Raw genomic sequence first — 20,444 nt, forward strand, 5'->3', positions numbered from 1 at the left:
TATCATATTAACAGCAATAATAGCAATAATAAGATATTCCTGTTGTCACTGCTTAGTGTTGTCGTGGCAACATTCAATGTGAAGCTAATGAGAACGTGGTCTTTCATCCCTTCTCCAAGTGCGTTCCAAACGGCTTCATTATGACACACAAATGCTCCCTCCAAAGTCCCCACTTCAAGGGCTCTGCCCTTCGGAGTAGGACCTAGGGATGCTCACTTCCGGTTGGAATTTGCCCTTCCTAGTAAACATCTACTAGGCTTTGAACTAGGCTATGAACAGTATAACCGAAGAAGATAACCCTTAATTATGTTTACCTAGGGTTGACCCTGGCTTTGAACTAGTAGGCCTATCTAAATGTTGTATTACCTTACAAATATTTTGGCATTTGTAACCATGGAAACTAGAGTTATAACTGCAATAAAATTGTGATAACTAGTTGAAACGTCATCAAATAAAGAAAACGTTGCATACTAATTTATTATGGTTCAATAGTAGTAATAAATATAGTAACTGTGGAATTTAAGTGTAAACTAGTATGTGGTTGCCATGGTAAATGTTTGTAAGGGCACTTGCAAGTATCAGTATTTCCACTATAAACACATGGCATATAACAAGTAAGCTATTTATAATTCAAAACACTTCTAGAATCCTATTTAAATGAAATAAATACATTTTCAGGATACTGATCCGCATCAATATGTCATAATGTGATTTGCCTTTTTAGTGTACTGGTGATTTAATTGACCAGTGGTGTTTCTCACTAACTAATCGTTGAATCCATTGCGATCATGCCACCCAGTGTTGATTAATAGAACAGCACGTGGCCACCACTTTTTCCAACAGCCCCTTACAAAATGTATGGGAATTTATTAATAATAATAATTTAAAATATATGCCAGGGGATATATGTGATTTTTATTTATTACAGAAATACAAATGGTGAAAAACCTACTTTACCAGAAACATTAGATGTCTGTGTGAAATAACAGGCTGGCATTTATCATTGCAACCAGGCAATGAATTTCCTATAATATTAACCTTTAAGATAACAAATGCAATGAATTATACATATTCATAATTAAGCCAGTGTATATCCATTAAAATCAAACAGAAGTGCTTGATAGGCAAAGAAAGAAGGAATGTCACCTGAAATGAATTCTACATGAACAGGCCATTATGTAACCTACTATAGTATCTAAAGACTGATAGTTTCTCTATATGAGAACTAGATAATGTTCATAATTTTACAACTGGAATGAAATAATGTTACAGTCTAGTCCGTTGATTAGCAGGAAGTTCATCCTGGTCGAGCCCCCACAGGAATGTTCTTAGGCGTGTCACTTCCTTCAGTAGATCGGGGCTTGGGATTGGCTGAGTCAGGTCCAGGCGAGGTGTCTCGTTAGGCAAGATAAGAGGAGGATGGTCCAAGAAACTCTCAAAAATATCTGAAAATATGTAAATAATATGAAAGAAAAATGATATATTGCGTATAATATAAATATATTAAATATACACTACAGTTGAAAAGTTTGGGGTCAGTAAAACTAACAAGACTGCATTTATTTATACAAAAATACAGTAAAAATGATTATTTTGTGATATTTTGTTGATATTATTCTATTCATATATTTTAAAATGTAATGTTTTCCAGTGATGTTAAAATTACATGTTTTGGATCAGTTTAATGCATCTTTGCTGAATAAAAGTATTATTTCTTTTTGAAAATGTACTGATATTACTTGATATAATTAAGTTGTTCATTTATTAAGGTTGTTACTCACCACCTCCAAGATCAGTACCGAGAGGCGGAGCCCATGAGGAAGGCGGCGCTCTCGTTGGTCCAAGCTTATAATGGGTGAGAAGATGGTGAAGCTGGGAAGGACTTAGCAGGAAATGTTCTTCCTGTAAACTTGACCATGATGACTGAAGGAAGAGGGTAATGCATTGTCATGTGACTGAATTATCGATGTTAAAAGCATATTCAACGCAGGGGTCCGTTTGTTCTTAAACTCTCACCTGAATAAGGCGTGTCTTAGGTATGCACAGGAAATTGACTGTAACTGATAGCTTCTTTAGAAACTCTGACGCAATATCTCCAAGGCCTGCTCCTTGTAGCCAGTCTAGGACCAGGTCCAGATTTGTTCGGATTTGAACCGCACGTGACCAAGAGAACAGACTATCTGTTTAAGACGGAACAAACAAATCATTTTCCGCATCACACTTGCATTTGTGCTGGTCATCCTCATAAACTCATTGCCATCACAAGTCAGCTGCTGCCATCGCTGCTCGAAACCATGCGCAAACACAACTGTGTTTACGAAAGACTGTAAATTCTCACCTCTCTCCAAGAGTGTGTTGAGAAGAGACGTGTTTGTGAAGAAGAAGAGGTAGCCAAATGTTTGGGAGGTTAGCGGTGGAGAGAGGCAAGCTTCTCTGGAAAGCTGCAGAGAACAGCGATACACTTCCACCAGTCCGGCCACGGTGGGCGGCAAAGTGGAGACGTCCTCTTCCTCGTCTCCTTCACCTTCACTACCTGCTATGTCCTTTGCGCCTGCTTTTACTTTCTTCTTCTCCTCACTGGAGAACGGGTTAGTGTCTAACAGTGCTGGGAGGAGGGAGTACAATGTCTGAAAGAGAGAGGAAACGAGTTATTAATACATAAAATACATTACATAAAAAAATGTCATTCAAGCAGCACATTCTTTCACCTTGGTCAGATGGTATACACATTGCTGAAAGGTGTGCATAATGACATCATCCAGCTGTGCCAGCGCCTCCGAACAGGTGTCCATGTCGGCCGAGAGCACAGGGTCACCCGGGGCTACAGGTTAATATGAGACAAAACTTACCACACATAACTCAAAATGTTCATAAAATCACATGGAGAAATTTTCAGATGAACATAAACCATCCCAGGTGACAAGGTAATTATTAACACGAATAATTTATAATAACTGCAATTTTACAAGCTCATCTTTCAAAGAAAAATGACTACTTGTTGACAATGCACAATATATTATCATACATTTTGACAAGATTTTAACGTTTATTCCATGAACGTTGTATGAGTCAGTAGGTTGAATATATTCTCATTGTAATTCTTTTTAAAGTTCAGGCCTATTTTGCAGGTCATAATGTTTGCTTAGACTTGCAGGTTTACCAAAAAAGGACAAGATGGCATAATAAACGGATTCATTTTAACAAAAGACATAACACGTCTGCAGCAGAAGATATGGCACATTTTGTATGTGTAATAAAAGTATTTTTTGTTTTCAGAAAACGCGCTGTAATTGCTGATCTCTCGCTCACCTTCAAATTCCCATTCTTTTTCCATGGCTTCGACTTTGACCTGAAAGAAGTTGAGGAGCTCCGTGGCGTTGGACATCCAGAACATGAGAGGTTGAAGGTCGGAGGAGAGCTTCTGCACGCTTGGGGGAGGAAGCTCAACTTCAGCCTCTGCTGGGCTGTACAGGTATAAAGAAAACATTATAAAACCTCTGCATGGTGCACAAAATGCACACATATTACACATTGCTATGTTTAAAGGATTGCTTTCATACTGTGTTTTTAAAATATTGATACATGGAAGGTCACTATCCGAAATTTTTAGCTTGTGGCATCTCAGGATAGTTTCACCATTTCTAACGTTTTCAAACTCTTAAGGCCCGTTCACACCAAGAACGATAACTATGTGTCCACTCCAGCGAATAATATCGTTCTGTTTATTCTAAGTGCACACTGCAGTTTTGTTGTCTACCACTTGAAATGCTCAAGCTCTTTAAAGCAGGATGGATTCTGTTTGGCTGTCAATGTTTTCATCACTTATCAGCTGGAAAACATTGTTCTGAAACGGATTCCAATGATGTTGGCTGTGGCCCGAAATCACATACCCTCTTGAGTATGTACTTATTTTGAATAAGTAATTTATTTTAAAAGTATGTTCTATATAGTAAGAATTCACCACAATTCATAAATCCTCTCCCCTGGCCTAAAATAGTAAAGTGTCCATCTTAGGCACTGCGTACCTCACTGGAAGAAGTAGGTTATCCGGGTAATTGTTGCCTACTCTTTTAGTCTCTCTGTGTCATTATCGTTATAGACGGATTGTGATGGACTGCTAATCTTTGAAATTTAGACATTTTTAGAACTATATCTTTATCGTTAGCATTATATTTATCGTCCTTGGTGTGCACGACCTTTTGAGGAAAATTTTATAAATGTGTACAACGGTGTACATACACACATTCATATTTGATTAAATAATTTAAATTGTGTATATATATATATATATATATATATATATATATACACTCACCTAAAGGATTATTAGGAACACCATACTAATACTGTGTTTGACCCCCTTTCGTGGCATTGATTCATCAAGGTGCTGAAAGCATTCTTTATAAATGTTGGCCCATATTGATAGGATAGCATCTTGCAGTTGATGGAGATTTGTGGGATGCACATCCAGGGCACGAAGCTCCCGTTCCACCACATCCTAAAGATGCTCTATTGGGTTGAGATCTGGTGACTGTAGGGGCCATTTTAGTACAGTGAACTCATTGTCATTTTCAAGAAACCAATTTGAAATGATTCAAGCTTTGTGACATGGTGCATTATCCTGCTGGAAGTAGCCATCAGAGGATGGGTACATGGTGGTCATAAAGGGATGGACATGGTCAGAAACAATGCTCAGGTAGGCCGTGGCATTTAAACAATGCCCAATTGGCACTAAGGGGCCTAAAGTGTGCCAAGAAAACATCCCCCACACCATTACACCACCACCACCAGCCTGCACAGTGGTAACTAGGCATGATGGATCCATGTTCTCATTCTGTTTACGCCAAATTCTGACTCTACCATCTGAATGTCTCAACAGAAATCGAGACTCATCAGACCAGGCAACATTTTTCCAGTCTTCAACTGTCCAATTTTGGTGAGCTCCTGCAAATTGTAGCCTCTTTTTCCTATTTGTAGTGGAGATGAGTGGTACCCGGTGGGGTCTTCTGCTGTTGTAGCCCATCCGCCTCAAGGTTGTGCGTGTTGTGGCTTCACAAATGCTTTGCTGCATACCTCGGTTGTAACGAGTGGTTATTTCAGTCAAAGTTGCTCTTCTATCAGCTTGAATCAGTCGGCCCATTCTCCTCTGACGTCTAGCAGCAACAAGGCATTTTCGCCCACAGGACTGCCGCATACTGGATGTTTTTCTCTTTTCCCACCATTCTTTGTAAACCCTAGAATTGGTTGTGCGTGAAAATCCCAGTAACTGAGCAGATTGTGAAATACTCAGACCGGCCCGCCTGGCACCAACAACCATGCCACGCTCAAAATTGCTTAAATCACCTTTCTTTCCCATTCTGACATTCAGTTTGGAGTTCAGGAGATTGTCTTGACCAGGACCACACCCCTAAATGCATTGAAGCAACTGCCATGTGATTGGTTGATTAGATAATTACATTAATGAGAAATTGAACAGGTGTTCCTAATAATCCTTTAGGTGAGTGTATGTATATATATATATATATATACATTTTTATTAATTAAATATAAATAAAATGAAAAAATTATTCAAGTTTTAATTTAATTATTTAACATTAATTAAATATAATGTTACATTTCATTAACTATATTTTTTATACATTAATTATACATTTAAACAATAAATACATAATAGCACAACACATGCTCAGTGCTGAGTAAGGTGAGAGGAATTTGCTGTTTACAGGCCTGTCACTGAGCAACCATGTTTGAACAGTGTATACAGATCTACAGCATAGAGAGTGGTGCAGGTTCTTACTTTTGTGTTGGATGTTTGTCACCGAACTCTTTAATTTTGTCCTGAAAGATGAATAATGGAACAGAGAGAGAGAGAGAGAGAGAGAGAGAGAGAGAGAGATTAAAGCAGACTCGGATGAATGCATGGGTGGGAGTGTTTGGCTGATGTGTCCGGACAATGACAGCACATTTTCCAAACGGGTGGAAATGACATCAGTCAACCTCTGTTTACAAACTACGGCGAAATTCCAGTGAAAGCCCATCTGTGTCTGCAGCTGTGGCTCCTCAACCACAGCTTTACAGTCCAGAGAGAGAGTCCATTTTAAGACACTCCTGTACGACACTCTCAGATAAACTATTAGTGGTTGTTGTGTTTGAACCGTTACTCCAGTTTTATCTGTGCTTTAGTTTGACAAAAAAACGTTGCATGAGCCAAAGAGGGCAAGATAGTGTGAAGAACAGTGATGGCCTGTTCAAATCATGTTCATTATAACCTTTGCATTCCAATAGCCGTCTCAGCGCTGTTACATAACAGCCCAACCCTGTACTTCACTTTACTCCTAATAAAGGTTGTGGTTTTACACTTTGTGATATCATGATATTTCATGTCATCTAGACCAGTGGTTCCATGAGTGAGGCTCAAGCACCCCTTCATCAACATCAAATCAGACATATGTTCATTTTAATTTATATTATACTGTATATAATCTATCATCATGATCATTTATATTATTTAAATGACTATAATTACAATTATTCACTTAAAAACAACTCTATAATGTACAGTAGGTAAAAAAAAAAGACCCAGCACTAATTGCCATATTATAATTACATTCAGTTTGATATTGTTTTGATGGGCAGACATTTGATGGGACGAAAATGACATAACAAAACGGTTTTCTTGAAACGGGTTTTCAAGCCGTTAATTAAAAAAAATATAATTTGATATATAATATATAATTTAAAAGCTGTCATTTCTGTTTCATGTGTTTAATAACAAGGCAAAACCATGTACATATAACCTTGGCAATCACTGCTCTAGACTTTTGGATACTTACCCAAACAATTCCTTTGATCTGATTGGCTGCCTTTAAAAGCAGTTGTGGTGTTAATTCAGGATCCAGATGTTTAGAGGCGTAGTCAATCATGAGTGAAAGAAGATAGGCAGGTGCTAAGGCCCCGCCCCCTGAATCTGGACTGGAATTCTTCGAAATAATTTCCTGAAATTAAAGTAGAAGTAGTAACCGATTTGTATAAATAAATATTATGAAGCCATGGCAAAATTGAAACTACTGCAGTATTTGTTACACCAGTGATTCTATTTTTCCTAAATTAAGTTTCATTGCAACACTCACTAAGTATGCCATATTTTAAACATTTACGCAGAAATGTTGGCTGAACTGTGCTGTGAATTTGACATTCAGTAAATCATTATGATAAAATCCGGCTGTCAGAACTCTGTATTTACATGCACTACTGTTTGTTTATGACAGATATATCAGAAGGAGTATTCGATTGTATCAGTGTTTACCTGCAGCAAGGCATCGGCATGTTTGGCCTGGAATCTCAGCAGTGATTCTGTGGACCCCAGATACTGCCTGAGCATTTCCTGTCTATCTGTCATCCCGCCAGGGCCGTAGGAAGTTGACATGTCACCTTGCCATGGTGGCGGTAAGGCCAGGGGCGGGGCTGGGGTCACACGGGGGTCACGGTAAAGGAAAAGGAAGTGGCTGCCAAGACCCAGCAAGTCTCCTGGCTTTAGGGCTGCTTCCCTATAAAGTGGAGCTCCATTAAGAGTGACAGGTCCTCCTCTGAATGGACGCGCCAAGGCTAAGGAAGAATGAGAACAAGAAGCATAATTGCAGACAGTATTGGGCAAGCTACTCAAAACATGTAGCTAGCTGAACTAGCGACAGGAAAAATAGCTACTGTAAGCTATAAGCAAAAAGCTGAAAAACGAATTGCGCTAGAAGCTACAGTACATGGCAAAAGTATCTTGCCATACATTTAAGCTATAACATATTTGAAATGTTTAAAATAGTCAGCTGTTATTTTTATCTAACAGCTTACAAAATCCCCAAAAGAATTAAAACAGAAAACCACATTGCTAGTTGCTGTTTGGGTACACTGAATAATTACCATATTCATGTACAATGGTATATGCTAGATACTCCAATAGGCCATACCACAGGACTACTGTTGTACATGGTACAAGAACAAAAAATACACAGAAACGCTGTGGTATTTAAGTGCTTTTGTGTACTGTTAATGTTTTGATAGTTTTTTGTTTGGTAAATGTCTTTACCTGCATCGTTTCACAAGCATGTGAAAGAGTTAACCATGAGATTAAAATTGACCTTTTTTTGGAATATCACAGTATTTATTATAAATTATTTCTAATCTTCTCTGATGACGTGTTTACTGCCGTGAGGGCGGGACAAACCTGTCACTTACATGAGATCACAGCAATAGCAAACCACAACCATCTAATCAATTCCCAATGCGCAAAATCAAGTCCCATCCTACATTTGTTCTTGTTTGAGAAGCTGTTTCACTCAGATACTATATGTCACAATTGGGAAGAAAAGACTATTGCAACCTCTGTTTCATGTCAACTTTGACATTGACCTTCTTCGTCGCTACTTGCTAGCAATATAAGCTAGCACAACGGAAGGACTTACATGTTTTGTTTCCATGGGTTGTCAGTAGTGATCTTTTTGCCATCCGTGTTATGCCGCCCACACACTACACGGCTTTCAAAGCAATCAGATTTCTGTTCTTTTCACACTACACAACTGTCTGTTGTCACTGATGTCAGTTCCATTCAAAACACATTTCACACTACAGGACTTGGATTGTAGACGGTATATTTAGGGCCCAATTTACTAACAGCTTACGCCAGCGCAAACCCTCTTTTGGCGTTAAAAACTATACTCTCAAGATTTACTAAAGACAATTAGCGCTGAACATTTTTGTGGCTGACTTTTGCATATGCATTTTATAGGAGGAGAGTATTTAAATGAATCATGCAAGGCGATTTACTAAAGTATGCGCTAGTCAATTTACTGGTATTTGTGCCATTATTTACCGCCCAAAAAAAGTATGTTTTAAACCAGATGCTAATTTGCGCTGCTCTTGTTCGATTGCGTTGGTCATTATAGAAATTATCCGGCTGCATATGTGTTCTTTAATTTGCGCATCGTCAGTAGATGACATGCTGAACTTTCCACTCCATTTTTCCATTGGCGCTATTATGGAATTGAGTGAATCCGAAATCGCTGCCTAAACCCTCAGTCACTATTCCCTACTTTTGTCCACTAATACAGTTCACTTGAAGGAGTGAATGAAAACGAGTGTGTGAAGTCGGACAGCCGCTGTGTGTGCATCGGCTGTACACTCGTTATTGCGGTGCATTGTGGGATTGAATGAGTGCACTCGAACATGTCCACTATGGTTTCGGACACCACTACAAATGGCTGTTTCCTCAAATAGTGCCCTATTTAAGGGTATAGGGGGGCGATTTCGGATTCCGCCCCTGTCGTGGCAAATGACTAGGGCAGCCCATAACACATCTCGATTGAGACGCGCGCACGCCGATCTGTTTGTGTGTGTGAGATTGTGTGCACATGTGTGTTTGAGTGTGTTTTAAAGGCAATTACAAAGCAATGAATTGGTTTTGTTTAACTCTGAAACAATTTTCAGAGTTAAGTTGTGTTGTGGTAAAAACAGCTACGGGTAGCGCCAGTTGATTGCCGAGTGCAACCATTCTACGTCATCGACCTAGAATGCAAACAAAATGTCGCCTCCCATTGTCCAAATATATAATGTATTTTTTAAATAACATAGATCTTTCATGGCTTTTCTACTACATATTTCAGTAAGAGACATCATTTATGTTATATTAAGCCATACAAGTCTTAACACCAGGGGATCCCTTTAATGTGCTACATATCTCTCGGGCATCAGCGATAATATTTAACACGCAAAACATCTCCCGGCAAAGGTGACGCATCAGACCATTGTCACTGATGTGAACTAGCACTAACCTGCCTCTGATTTTAGGCTTTTGTCTATGATCTCCATTAACTGTTGATGAGTAGAAAATCAGGGCTATCATGTAGAATGTGGGTAGCATTAGCAGACTAAATATCTTGACCTGTCTGCAGTAGTAATCCTGTCATTTGAAATTTGTTTTGACTGGAACTGGCATTAGAGTGAGTTGTGTAGTGTGAAAAGAACAGAAATCCGACAACTTTGGAAGTCTTGTAGTGTGTGGGCAGCTGCAATGCATTGGCGCTTCTCTCAGTTTCATGCCTTTGAAAACTGACACATAGTGATCCTCAGTTGAAGTCACCATTGAGTGCAGATTTGCCTCCGATTACTGGCTTTTGTTGGCGATTGCCATTCACTGTAGGTGAGTGGAAATCAACGGCGAAAATCGGGCATGGTGTGGGCAGTATTGTAAAGTATCAAAAAAGTGAAAAAGTAATGTTGCAGAGTTTGTCAGCACTATTTAATCAATAAAATGTCTCAAATACTAAGATATTTAGTTAAACCACCCTGATTGCAGTAGTGTTTCTTCACGCCAGTACTGCCTGTTCTTGCTTTATCACGAATGTTTGAAATCCTTGGTGCTGCAAAGTGAAACCAGAGCCCAGTTGCAACAAAGCCCTTAAGTTTTGTTTTGTGTTGTGACATTTTATTCATTGTCTTTTGTTAGCTTGCTGTCAGGGTACCTTGACCGCGTGGTTGCTCTGGGACGACTGTGTCTCTTCTGATCAGGAGGTGTCGGGCAAGCAGGTCAGGGGCTGAGAGGTAAGTGTCCACTTTTAGAGGCCTCTTCCCCTTCCTCTCCCTCTCCCTGTCCATCTCACGTTCACGGAATGTTGGCTTCCGCCCAAAAACATGTGTGTGACCCGTCATTATGTACAACACAAAGTCCTGAACAAATAATAAGCAAGAGAGTGAGAAGGAGAACAACGAGAGTGGAAAAAAAACTGTTATCATATTCATTGTGGTCTTTACTACAATCTGCGCAATCTCCTATCTTAAGTTGCAGAAATACGGCAACGATAAGGAATGAAGAGTGTTACAGTTTTCGACAATATGTGCTTGTGTGAGGTCATTGTGCAGAGATGAAGCAGTAGACACAGCATGCTTCTGTTGGTATTGTCCGGCCCTTGTGTGTTTATAGAGCTTTTGTATGGCTGTTTTGTGCAGTTTGTTCAATGGCCATTCCACTCAAAGGTATGAAAGCTTTGATGGTATGTTGTGATTAGAGGAATACAGGTATGATATCATGGGACGGCTGTAAGATAAGTGAGATGATGCATGTCTAGCCTTGCTCTGGTCATAGCCCTGCAGTAACAGGAAGTAAGGCCGATCTGTCGGTGGAAGGATCAGACTTTGCGACATCACTTCCAGGTCACAGGTGTCTTTCTCTTCCTCTGCTGCACGAGTACGTCTGTCCACCTCACATCCACCACCTCTTGGCCCGGTGACCTGAAAAATCACACATGGATAGTGCTGAGAATGGATTACATGCATTTATCATGACACGCATGTATTAAATTGACTTGTTTCATGTACTGCATTAGGGATATATGTCATTATAGGGCTAAACAATAAGGATGCCAGTGTGGAGACTTTCATGGCCTGTTGAAGGAACTTGTCATTTGACACATTATAGCCATTGCTATATATTTTACAGCATTCTACTTTTTTCTTCTTCTTCTTTTAAATTTGTGTAGGGCTTTACATTAATACCCTCGCGAACCTGCCAAATGCGGGTGGATTTCAGCAGTGGCGTGTAATGCAGTCATTCTAGCCACTTTGGCAGCTTGAATTATATATGCTATATAATATACTGTTTACATTTTAAAATTGTAGTGTTTTAAAAATTAATCTGAAATAGTAAACTATATGTGCAATGTAGTGTTGTCAAAAATATATATCAATTTTTTTTGTTCTCTATAAATATCGATACTGAAATATCTGAAACGCTTCCAATACTAATTTTCCTCTGAATAGATACCAGTTGCCCTTTCTTGCTCTCATCTCTCTGACAGCGAGTTGACACACAAACCCATCTCCCCTCACTCACTCATTTCATTTGCTCCGGATGAATATTGTTGGTGTTAATGGGTTTGAATTTTGCCTTGGGATTGCGTGTATTGCACATTCCCACATTTTACTCATTTCCACAGATTTTTTGTGCTCACACCCAAAGTGCATGCAGATAAAGCTGCCTCTCAGTACTAAATTTATTTCTTTACGCTGCTCATTGACCGTAAACAGTAAAATACACACAAAATAATGTCAAAATGCTGGTCTTGGCGAGTATTTACTTAAACACATTCAGTTATGTCTTAAGTGAACATAAAGTTGAGAAAGAAAACACATTTGTAACATTATAATTGATCCGTGTGTCAGGTCTTAAAGTGACAGCAGCCTAATATACTGCTGTACAAAGGCAAAAGGCAGTAACTTCATTTTTGGTTGATATTTTTGGGACATTTAAGACTTCCTTTATCATGTGGATAAGTATCTTGAGTCAATTCCGTTGTTTTATCGAAATTGAGTTAGAGTACTCTGCTATTGTTCAGCCGTTGTTTAGAAGTTACTGTGTCAGCCTGGAGTTACGGCATTCTGCGTTTGTTTTACTGTCTATTAAAGTTTGCTGCGTTTAAATTACAGTATAGCCTGTGTCAGAGACATCTGTCACTGAAGCACTTCTGACACACGGTACCTTGAGTGGTTGTTTTTACTAATTGCGTTTAAAGGAACACGCCGACTTTTTGGGACTTTAGCTTATTCACCGTATCCCCCAGAGTTAGATAAGTCCATACATACCATTCTCATCTCAGTGCGTGCCATAACTCTGTCTGACACACCCACCGCTAGCCTAGCTTAGCACAAAGACTGGAGGTTAATGGCTCCAGCTAGCCTACTACTCAATAAGTGACAAAATAACGCCAACATTTTCCTATTTACATGTTGTGATGTGTATAGTTACATTGTGTACTAAGACCGACAGAAAATGAAAAGTTGTGATTTTCTAGACAGCTATGGCTAGGAACTATTCTCTCATTCCTGCGTAATAATCAAGGAACTTTGAGCCGTACCATGAGTGCAGCAGCGCAATGATATTACGCAGCGCCTGAAAATAGTCCACAGCACGCTCTCTGTGCAAGCAGGTTGTCACGTTGGTTATGTTGACGGAAGTTAGCCTATTTTCAGGCGCTGCGTAATATCATTACACTGCTGCATCCATGGTACGGCTCAAAGTTCCTTGATTATTACGCAGGAATGAGAGAATAGTTCCTAGCCATATCGGTCTAGAAAATCACAACTATTAATTTTTCGTCGGTCTTAGTATACAATGTCACTATACATATCACAACATGTAAATAGGAAAATGTTGGTGTTATTTTGTCACTTATTGAGCAGTAGGCTAGCTGGAGCCTTTTACCTCCAGTGTTTGTGCTAAGCTAGGCTAGCGGTGGATGCGTCAGACAGAGTTATGGCACACGGAGAAGAGAATTGTATGTATGGACTTATCTACCTCTGGGGGATATGGGGAATAAGATAAAGTCCCGAAAAGTCGGTGTGTTCCTTTAAGAATGGTTGAGATGGTTTTGAAATGCAGACATCGAAGTCAAGGTAAGAAATTGTGACTAACAAATTAGATAGATCGCAATCTACCTCGTTTAGCTAGCTAACAGCCTATAGCATAAATAGTCTAGTCAGCTATCAAATAAATAGGCTACCAAACTGCTCCATAAAAAAGCAATTGAAAATCATCCAAAATAAATGTCATGGTCATTAGATTTTATACAGGTGTTACTATAATGATTTTGTAAATGGTGATCAGCAACCAAATATTGATAATGTGGAAGTTACTGCCATTTGCCTTGGTGTGACTTCTCACTTTTTGCAGACGATACAAAGGCAGAGTACAGTAACTTCAAAATAGGGGTCAAAAGTCACATTTGAGCTCAATATTTTTTTATGTAGATAATTTTTATTACTATTACATCTAATCGGCAGATTTCCAGTGTCCTACCTATAATTAATTTGTCTGGACAACTACAAATCTTTAAAGTAATTTTTCTCAGTTCCACACTCTAGCGAGTTAAGGTCGTTTGCCTTTGTAGGGCAGTATACTTGCTTAGTTTTCCTCATGGTATCGATGTCAAAATTGTGGCCAGTGAAAATGCTGAGTGCCTAGTAACTTTGGAAAAGCACCCACAGTATTTCAAGGCCTGATTGGTTACATGCACTTTTTTTGTGTGTGATATTTTGGATTATTAAAATTATTAGCTAGGTAAAATTATGTAGTTGGCTAAAATAGTTAAGGTTTTGTTGAAATTGTAATAACGTTACAGCATCAGTAAGAGTAGTTTGTAGTACAATTTTTACATTGGAAGGGTAAAAATATTGGAACTACAGGCCAAAACCGGGAAAGTCCAAAAAAATCCTTATTGTTGAGCCCTGCGTGCTGTGTTATCAATTCAGTTTCACATTATTGAGTTGTAATGTATTGAAAGGTTGGTCTGTATCTTTATTTTACCTCTCCACCTTCAGCTGATATCATGCTCACTATGTTCTTTCTGTCCTGTCCATTGTTTGGGGCATTTCCAGAGCGCCGAGGGTCATTGCTAGCGTTGTTGCCCTGACGACGTCTTAGACTCAGGTTCATATCGCTAATACTCCTCCTAAGTTCTGTGTTCCGCCCTCGGTGACCTCGTTCTTCTTCTGGACCACCCCCAGAAGACATGCGGCTCCGCCTCCAGCGTACTCCTGTTACCAGTGTTTTCACTGGTTAATACGCTTCAATGTTTTAATGTATGTAAAATGTCTTACAGTTATATATGTTCTAACCTTGATAGCTCTCTCCATCCCTCTCTCTCTCTTTCTCCTTCTCTTTCTCCTCCCTCTCATATTCCTCAAGGCGCTGGATCTCAAACCGTCGTTCAAAACCATCCTTCGGTCTCCACATATCCACTAGCTGTAAGGGGCATTCCCAGGATGCCACGCCCCTTCGGCACTCAGTTTGCCATTGAATGGCTCCATCTGGCTGCTGAATGGGCTTTCCAATGACATCACATAACAGGAAGTCCTCGGGGTTGTATTTCTGGAGAGCTGACCAGGTGAACAGGAAGTTAGGACATTCAGAAGGGAATGATACAATAAGTGGGTAAAGCCTAATTTCCTAAATCTAATCTGTGATGTCTCCGCTCAAAATGCACATTTAATTATTTGCAGCTTGCTTTTGTTTTTTTCTTTTTCATCCATTACAAGACTGAGATAATGGATGAATGAACCCAATATGCAGCAGCAGACCCATATGAAACATCCATCATTATTTACTCACCTTCATGTCATTCCAAATGTGTCTGTACTGTTTTTCTGAAGAATCTTACATACATACAACACCACAAAAGCACCATAAAAGTGATTCATTCAGAGAATGCATATTCAATCCATATTTAGAACTTTACAAACTGTAATCTCTAACTTCCTCTAACTGTCGTACGCGCGTTCACGAGAGACTGGCGTGCCAGCGAATGACGTAGGACGCAGGTGTAGCGTAAGTTCCGGGAGACGAATGCGGAAGCGCAGACGATAGAGTTAAACAAAACTTGGTTCTCGCGAGAACTAGCATATTCTCACCGGAGCGTCCTACGTCAAGTTTTAAATATGGATATTTTTCTTACACAAATGCATCGATTCACTTCAGAAGGCCTTTATTAACCCCCTGGAGCCGTATGGATTTTATGAGGGATAGATGCACTTTTATGGACTTCAAAACAGAAACAACCATTCACTGTTGAGGGTAATCATGGGCAAATTTTAATTTTTGGGTGAACTATCCCAAAACAAACTAATGGCATTTTGGCTTTAATGACATCAAACCTGTCATGGCACGTCTGTGTGCCATTTCTGAATCTGAAAGGGCTTCGCAAATGAGATATCAGAGTGATATCTTAAAGAGCACCTATCATGGAATTTTGAAATTTACCTTTCATGTAGTGTGTAACATAGATCTAAGTGAACAAAAACATCCTACAAAGTTTGAAATATGACAGTGCACCGTATATATAGTTATTTTCTTTCAAAAGTAAGAGTCGACTCTGAGTCATTTTTAAGAATCGTTAGAAGACCGAAGCTTTTTCTCTGACTAGATGACGTCAACTTGTCAAGTTATTTGAATACGATACGCCCACTTATTGCGCTCCAAGACGCCAGTGAAAACTAGAAAACATCATGGCGACGAGACGCTGTGTTCTGAAGTGCGACTCAAAAGCAAACTTCTTTCATCTGCCCAAGGATGAGCATTTGAAGACTAAGTGGCTTGAAGACAAACCATACATCGTCGCGATTGTGTGTTTATTAGTCTTCAAATGTCTCTATTTGCATGTTTTCGCGATCTCAGGAAGCTTTTATTATGGACATCTATTATGGCACATGGTATCTTCTTCGTCTGTCTGTACCATATATGGACTACATGTGCACAGAGCGCCCTCCGGCTGCCAGTATGAATTGAAAACAACAGATAAGAGACTCAATCGCTCATGATTAGGCTACATCTGCGCATTTTGAGGAAGTATTCAATAAAAAATACTCCTCTGTTTAGAAATTTGACTCAGACATATGAGAATCTATCAATATGTCTCCTCATCTGCACACTTTTGAACTAAAAGCCCTGAGGGATGATGATTTGTCGCGAGTCTTCGTGAGGAGAATAGAGGAGTTTTTTATGAATGAGATCAGCTGAGGCTCATATTACAATCAAACGGTACCGACGCAGTTTTCATATTCATAACTCCTGAACACATATTAACAAATTACTGTCATTATAAGACTTTGATGGGCGTTCCGTTTCCGAAAATATCTGCACAGACTATACCAATCACAACTGACTGGGTCATCGGACCAATCACCGCAGATTAGCGTCACGTAAAGGCGGGGTTTTGAAAAGTGAATCACTAAAGGAATCATTTGAGAATCGCTGTCAAAACAGGTAAAATAAATGCATATTATAAGAAAACTAAATTCTTTTTTGTCATTGCATGCATGCAAAACTGTTGTTGGGGACTTCTAAAACAATATTTGGAACATTTTAAATGCCATAATAGGTGCTCTTTAAGTGAATGACTTAAAATGCATGTTATCTGTGACTAGTGATATATATTTTACTACTTTTCTTGCACAAAACAATTAGCATTATAGGACACAATACCTGTGTCTTCACTCTCGTTCTCTCGTTCTCTCTCAGTGTAGCGGGTGATGACCTGCTGAATGAGCTGGCGAGCAGTGGAGTGCATATTTGCCAGCAGGCTCCGATAGTTCGCCCCACTGGACAGGGCATCTCCATAGATCTTGACCAGCCCAGGGGCATTAGAGGAAGCAGGAGGCAGGTAGTGATGTGATGAAGGGGTGGCAGAATGCGCCCATATTTCCCTTTCACGTTCTCCAATGGCACGGTCTCGGTCACTGTTGGACCGGCCTCTCAGGAAGAGGTGAGACAGCCTTTTGGCCCTGGACTGCTGATTGGCTGGGCGAGGGCGGAGGAAGGCAGGAGAAGGGGATGGAGAGGGTGGGGCAAGAGAAGGGGTGGAGTGAGAGAGGGTGGAAGGGACTGATGATGGGGCTTCATGCAGGGAAGCGGCATCTGAGCTAGTTGTGGACCTAATAAAAAAGGAAGGAGGTGATATACAATTCATATATTGCATATCAATTGTTATTGTAAGCCGTCTACATACTCAGTGAAGTACTGTATGTAAAGTAATTGTCCAAGTTGATGTTACATGCAATTCTTTATATAATGTGTCCTCATTGTTTGGAAGGAGAAATGTTAAAACAGTTACAGTGACCATATGTCTGCTTACTTATGCCACAAATATAGAGAAAGTAGTAAACACTTAGACCTATGACACTAAAAAATGTTTTTGGTCCAGATCAATTGGTTTATTTAAAAATACGATTAAAAGTGTAATTCTTAATACAATGACTTGAATACATAAATTCTATGATGAACATGTTCTGATTTTCTAAATTAAGATTAATTTTAATATTTTTGGGTGGCATAAATAAAAAAAATGATTGGGTGACACAACTAAAAACCTCATTAAAAAATGAATTATTGAAAAATAACCTTATTAAGTAGTTTTATTTACTTATAAGTACTATTATTTTTTAAGAAAAAATATTGAAAAAAAGTATTTCAAGGTCATATGGTGCAACCAACATACAAGCAGATATGCACAAATGTCGGGAACTTATATCGAAGACTAAATCTGCACAAGTCCAAATAAGGTAAAAAAGTAAAATATTATTGTACTTATTGACCTTGAATAAGAGTCAAGGTCATAAGTCTCTAAACATGTCAGATAATTTGACCTTTTTATGACAAGACAAGGTTACACTCTAAAAAATGCTGGGTTAAAAACAACCCAGGTTGGGTTGAAAATGGACTAACCCAGCAATTGGGTTGTTTTAACCCAGTGACTGGGTCGTTTTAACCCAGCGGTTTGGTTTGCTTAAAATGTTTGCTTAAAACAACCCAATCGCTAGGTTGAAACAACCCAAATGCTGGGTTAGTCCATTTTCAACCCAACTTGGGTTGTTTTTAACCCAGCATTTTTTAGAGTGTAGTTTATAAAATGTCTTGTGGTGTGACTCCCCCAAAACTTTATCAATTATTACATTTATTTATTAATTTTTACACATTTTACACATGACAGATTTAGAGTCATTAAACTAAAACTTTTGTTGAAAATCATATAAAAGTTTTCCCATATGAAACCAACATGAATACATTTCTGAGAACTTGGCAACTAGATTTGTTGTTGGGTGAGGGGGGGGGGGTGTTACTTTTCATAATCATGGACACTCTAATTTGTCATTTTGTCATTGATTCAGAGATTAAGAGAAAGTTCGGAACACTGACTTGACTGATGCTGCACTGGGCCAACGAGCTCCCAACTTGGCAAAGTGTTTCCTTGGAGAATTTATCCACAAGCCCACTGGGAAATGGAGCTTCCTAAATCGGGGACTGCCAGACTCCTCCATCTAAGGGGAGTGAGAGAGGGAGGTGAGGATTGGACGGGAGTGTGGAGAATGGAAAGATAAAATGGACCAAAATAAATTGAGAAAGGAAGGATTAGGGTAAGTAGGAAAAAGCAAGAAAGGGAAATGTCTTAACAGTCGGAGAAAAAAAGATGCAGGGAAACACCACAAGAACATTGACATAAATATCAGCCGTCATGCAAGACTTTGAAGTCTGGGTTTGTGTCGTTGAGATTTATTCCTCTCCAAAATCAGATCTCGGCAGTGAATGACATTCAGCAGACAAATGGCAGGAACTCGTTGAATGGACGTGCAGTGTCATACATTCTTCGTCATCTAACAGCCTATGAGTAACAGAGCATTAACGCGGCTAGCTGGGAATGCCACAAAGTTGACGGCAGGCGGTGAATAGTTATGGCTCTGAGAAAAAGATTTATGTCACATTCATGTCTACATGTCTAATGAAAAGCAGAGGTTTGGCACTGTTGCTCCTGAGCTAAGCAAACTCGTGGAAGTCAAGTAAGAGTCAAATGGCTTCGCCAAGAGGCCATGACGAAGATATCAACCAACATGAAACTATCACTGCTGAGGATCAGCCATGCAGCCAAACCACATTCTATGAATATCATCCTTTTTGTACTTTGATTAAAAGCGATGAACGTCGGCTATATATAATAACATACATGTTTTTGTCCTCCACCCTGATTGTGGACTTCACCTCCATGTATCCTCGCAGACAGACGGGGAAAACCCCTGAACAGACCCCCTAAGTGTCAGCTGCCCTCTGTCGATCCTCAAAAGTGAAGTTCACTTTTAATATGTTGACTTTGTGACCATAATTGATTTCATCACATTCTACAAAGTTAATGGTGGATGTCGAACAACCAAGACACAAAATTTACAACATTTGGTTGGGAAAGGTTTTCAGTATGCTGACTAAAGCTCCTGTCATTTTTCATCAGTAAAATGGCTTTTCTCACCAGCGGATGATCTGAATGCGACTTACCCACTGTGACGGGCTTCCTCTTTATAACGGGATAAATCTTCGGAATGGCTGTTGTTGTTTGTGAAGTGTATTATAATAATATAAAATAAATACCAGTGGAGGTTGTCTCTGTGTCTCCTTATTCCAGAATAATTGGTCATAAATAGTCCATTTTCTGCATGAGGCCTTTGCTTTGCTTTTCCGGAATTTGTCCTTTCACCCAGTTTTTAGCATGTCTATTTCATTTTCGACGTAAAAGTTGCTCTAGAAGGGTGCTCTAGTCCTTATTCTTGCTTTCTATTTCTTCCTCGTTTTCTTTCTCCCCTTTTCTGCGTCTATAGATAGAGAAGCAGGCCCATTGTTCTAAATGACAGAATTTCCTTCCTCCCCAATGGACAACACCTATATCCTGAGAAAAAGAGAGAGAGAGAGAAAGGGAGACCGAGAGAGAATATGAAATATACACATAAAGCCATGTCAATGAAACTGCTGTATGAACAAAACGCAAGACAAAGTCTGGATTTCTAATGTCACCATATAAAATCAAAACAAGGCCGGAAATTGCCTGACAGTAAGAGAACTCTATAGGCCTTAGTCAGGGTAGACGCCA

At 39.4% G+C, this 20,444-nt stretch overlaps 1 protein-coding gene across 2 annotated transcripts; it reads right to left on the reverse strand.

The window, feature by feature from the left end:
* Window positions 1-836: 836 nt before the first annotated feature.
* On the reverse strand, window positions 837-20,199 carry rasip1 (Ras interacting protein 1). Of its 2 annotated transcripts, none has more exons than XM_079836548.1 (16): window positions 19,856-20,199; window positions 18,731-18,852; window positions 17,021-17,469; window positions 14,659-14,919; window positions 14,348-14,577; window positions 11,116-11,277; window positions 10,512-10,716; window positions 7,307-7,605; window positions 6,834-6,995; window positions 5,798-5,838; window positions 3,310-3,464; window positions 2,709-2,821; window positions 2,339-2,627; window positions 2,017-2,180; window positions 1,782-1,923; window positions 837-1,445 (listed from the first exon to the last, which is right to left on the reverse strand). In XM_079836548.1, exons 2-16 carry the CDS (start codon window positions 18,850-18,852, stop codon window positions 1,267-1,269), a joined length of 2,973 nt encoding a protein of 990 aa, XP_079692674.1. In that variant the 5' UTR covers window positions 19,856-20,199; the 3' UTR covers window positions 837-1,266. The 2 variants fall into 2 exon arrangements, with proteins under 2 accessions (XP_079692674.1, XP_079692675.1); XM_079836549.1 differs by having other exon boundaries at window positions 19,949-20,171.
* Window positions 20,200-20,444: the final 245 nt, after the last annotated feature.

Source organism: Gobio gobio, assembly GCF_949357685.1.
Source record: "Gobio gobio genome assembly, chromosome: 15".
In the NCBI taxonomy this organism is placed as follows: Eukaryota; Metazoa; Chordata; class Actinopteri; order Cypriniformes; family Gobionidae; genus Gobio; species Gobio gobio.

What these genes read in the sequence shown, in the direction of transcription:
- rasip1 (XM_079836548.1), bottom strand. Translation starts at nt 18,852, where the DNA reads ATGGAGGAGTCTGGCAGTCCCCGATTTAGGAAGCTCCATTTCCCAGTG. An exon ending in CTAAGACACGCCTTATTCAG is followed by an intron (nt 1,924 to 2,016) that starts GTGAGAGTTTAA and finishes CTCTTCCTTCAG; the next exon opens with TCATCATGGTCAAGTTTACA. An exon ending in CGGTACTGATCTTGGAGGTG is followed by an intron (nt 1,446 to 1,781) that starts GTGAGTAACAAC and finishes ACATATTTTCAG; the next exon opens with ATATTTTTGAGAGTTTCTTG.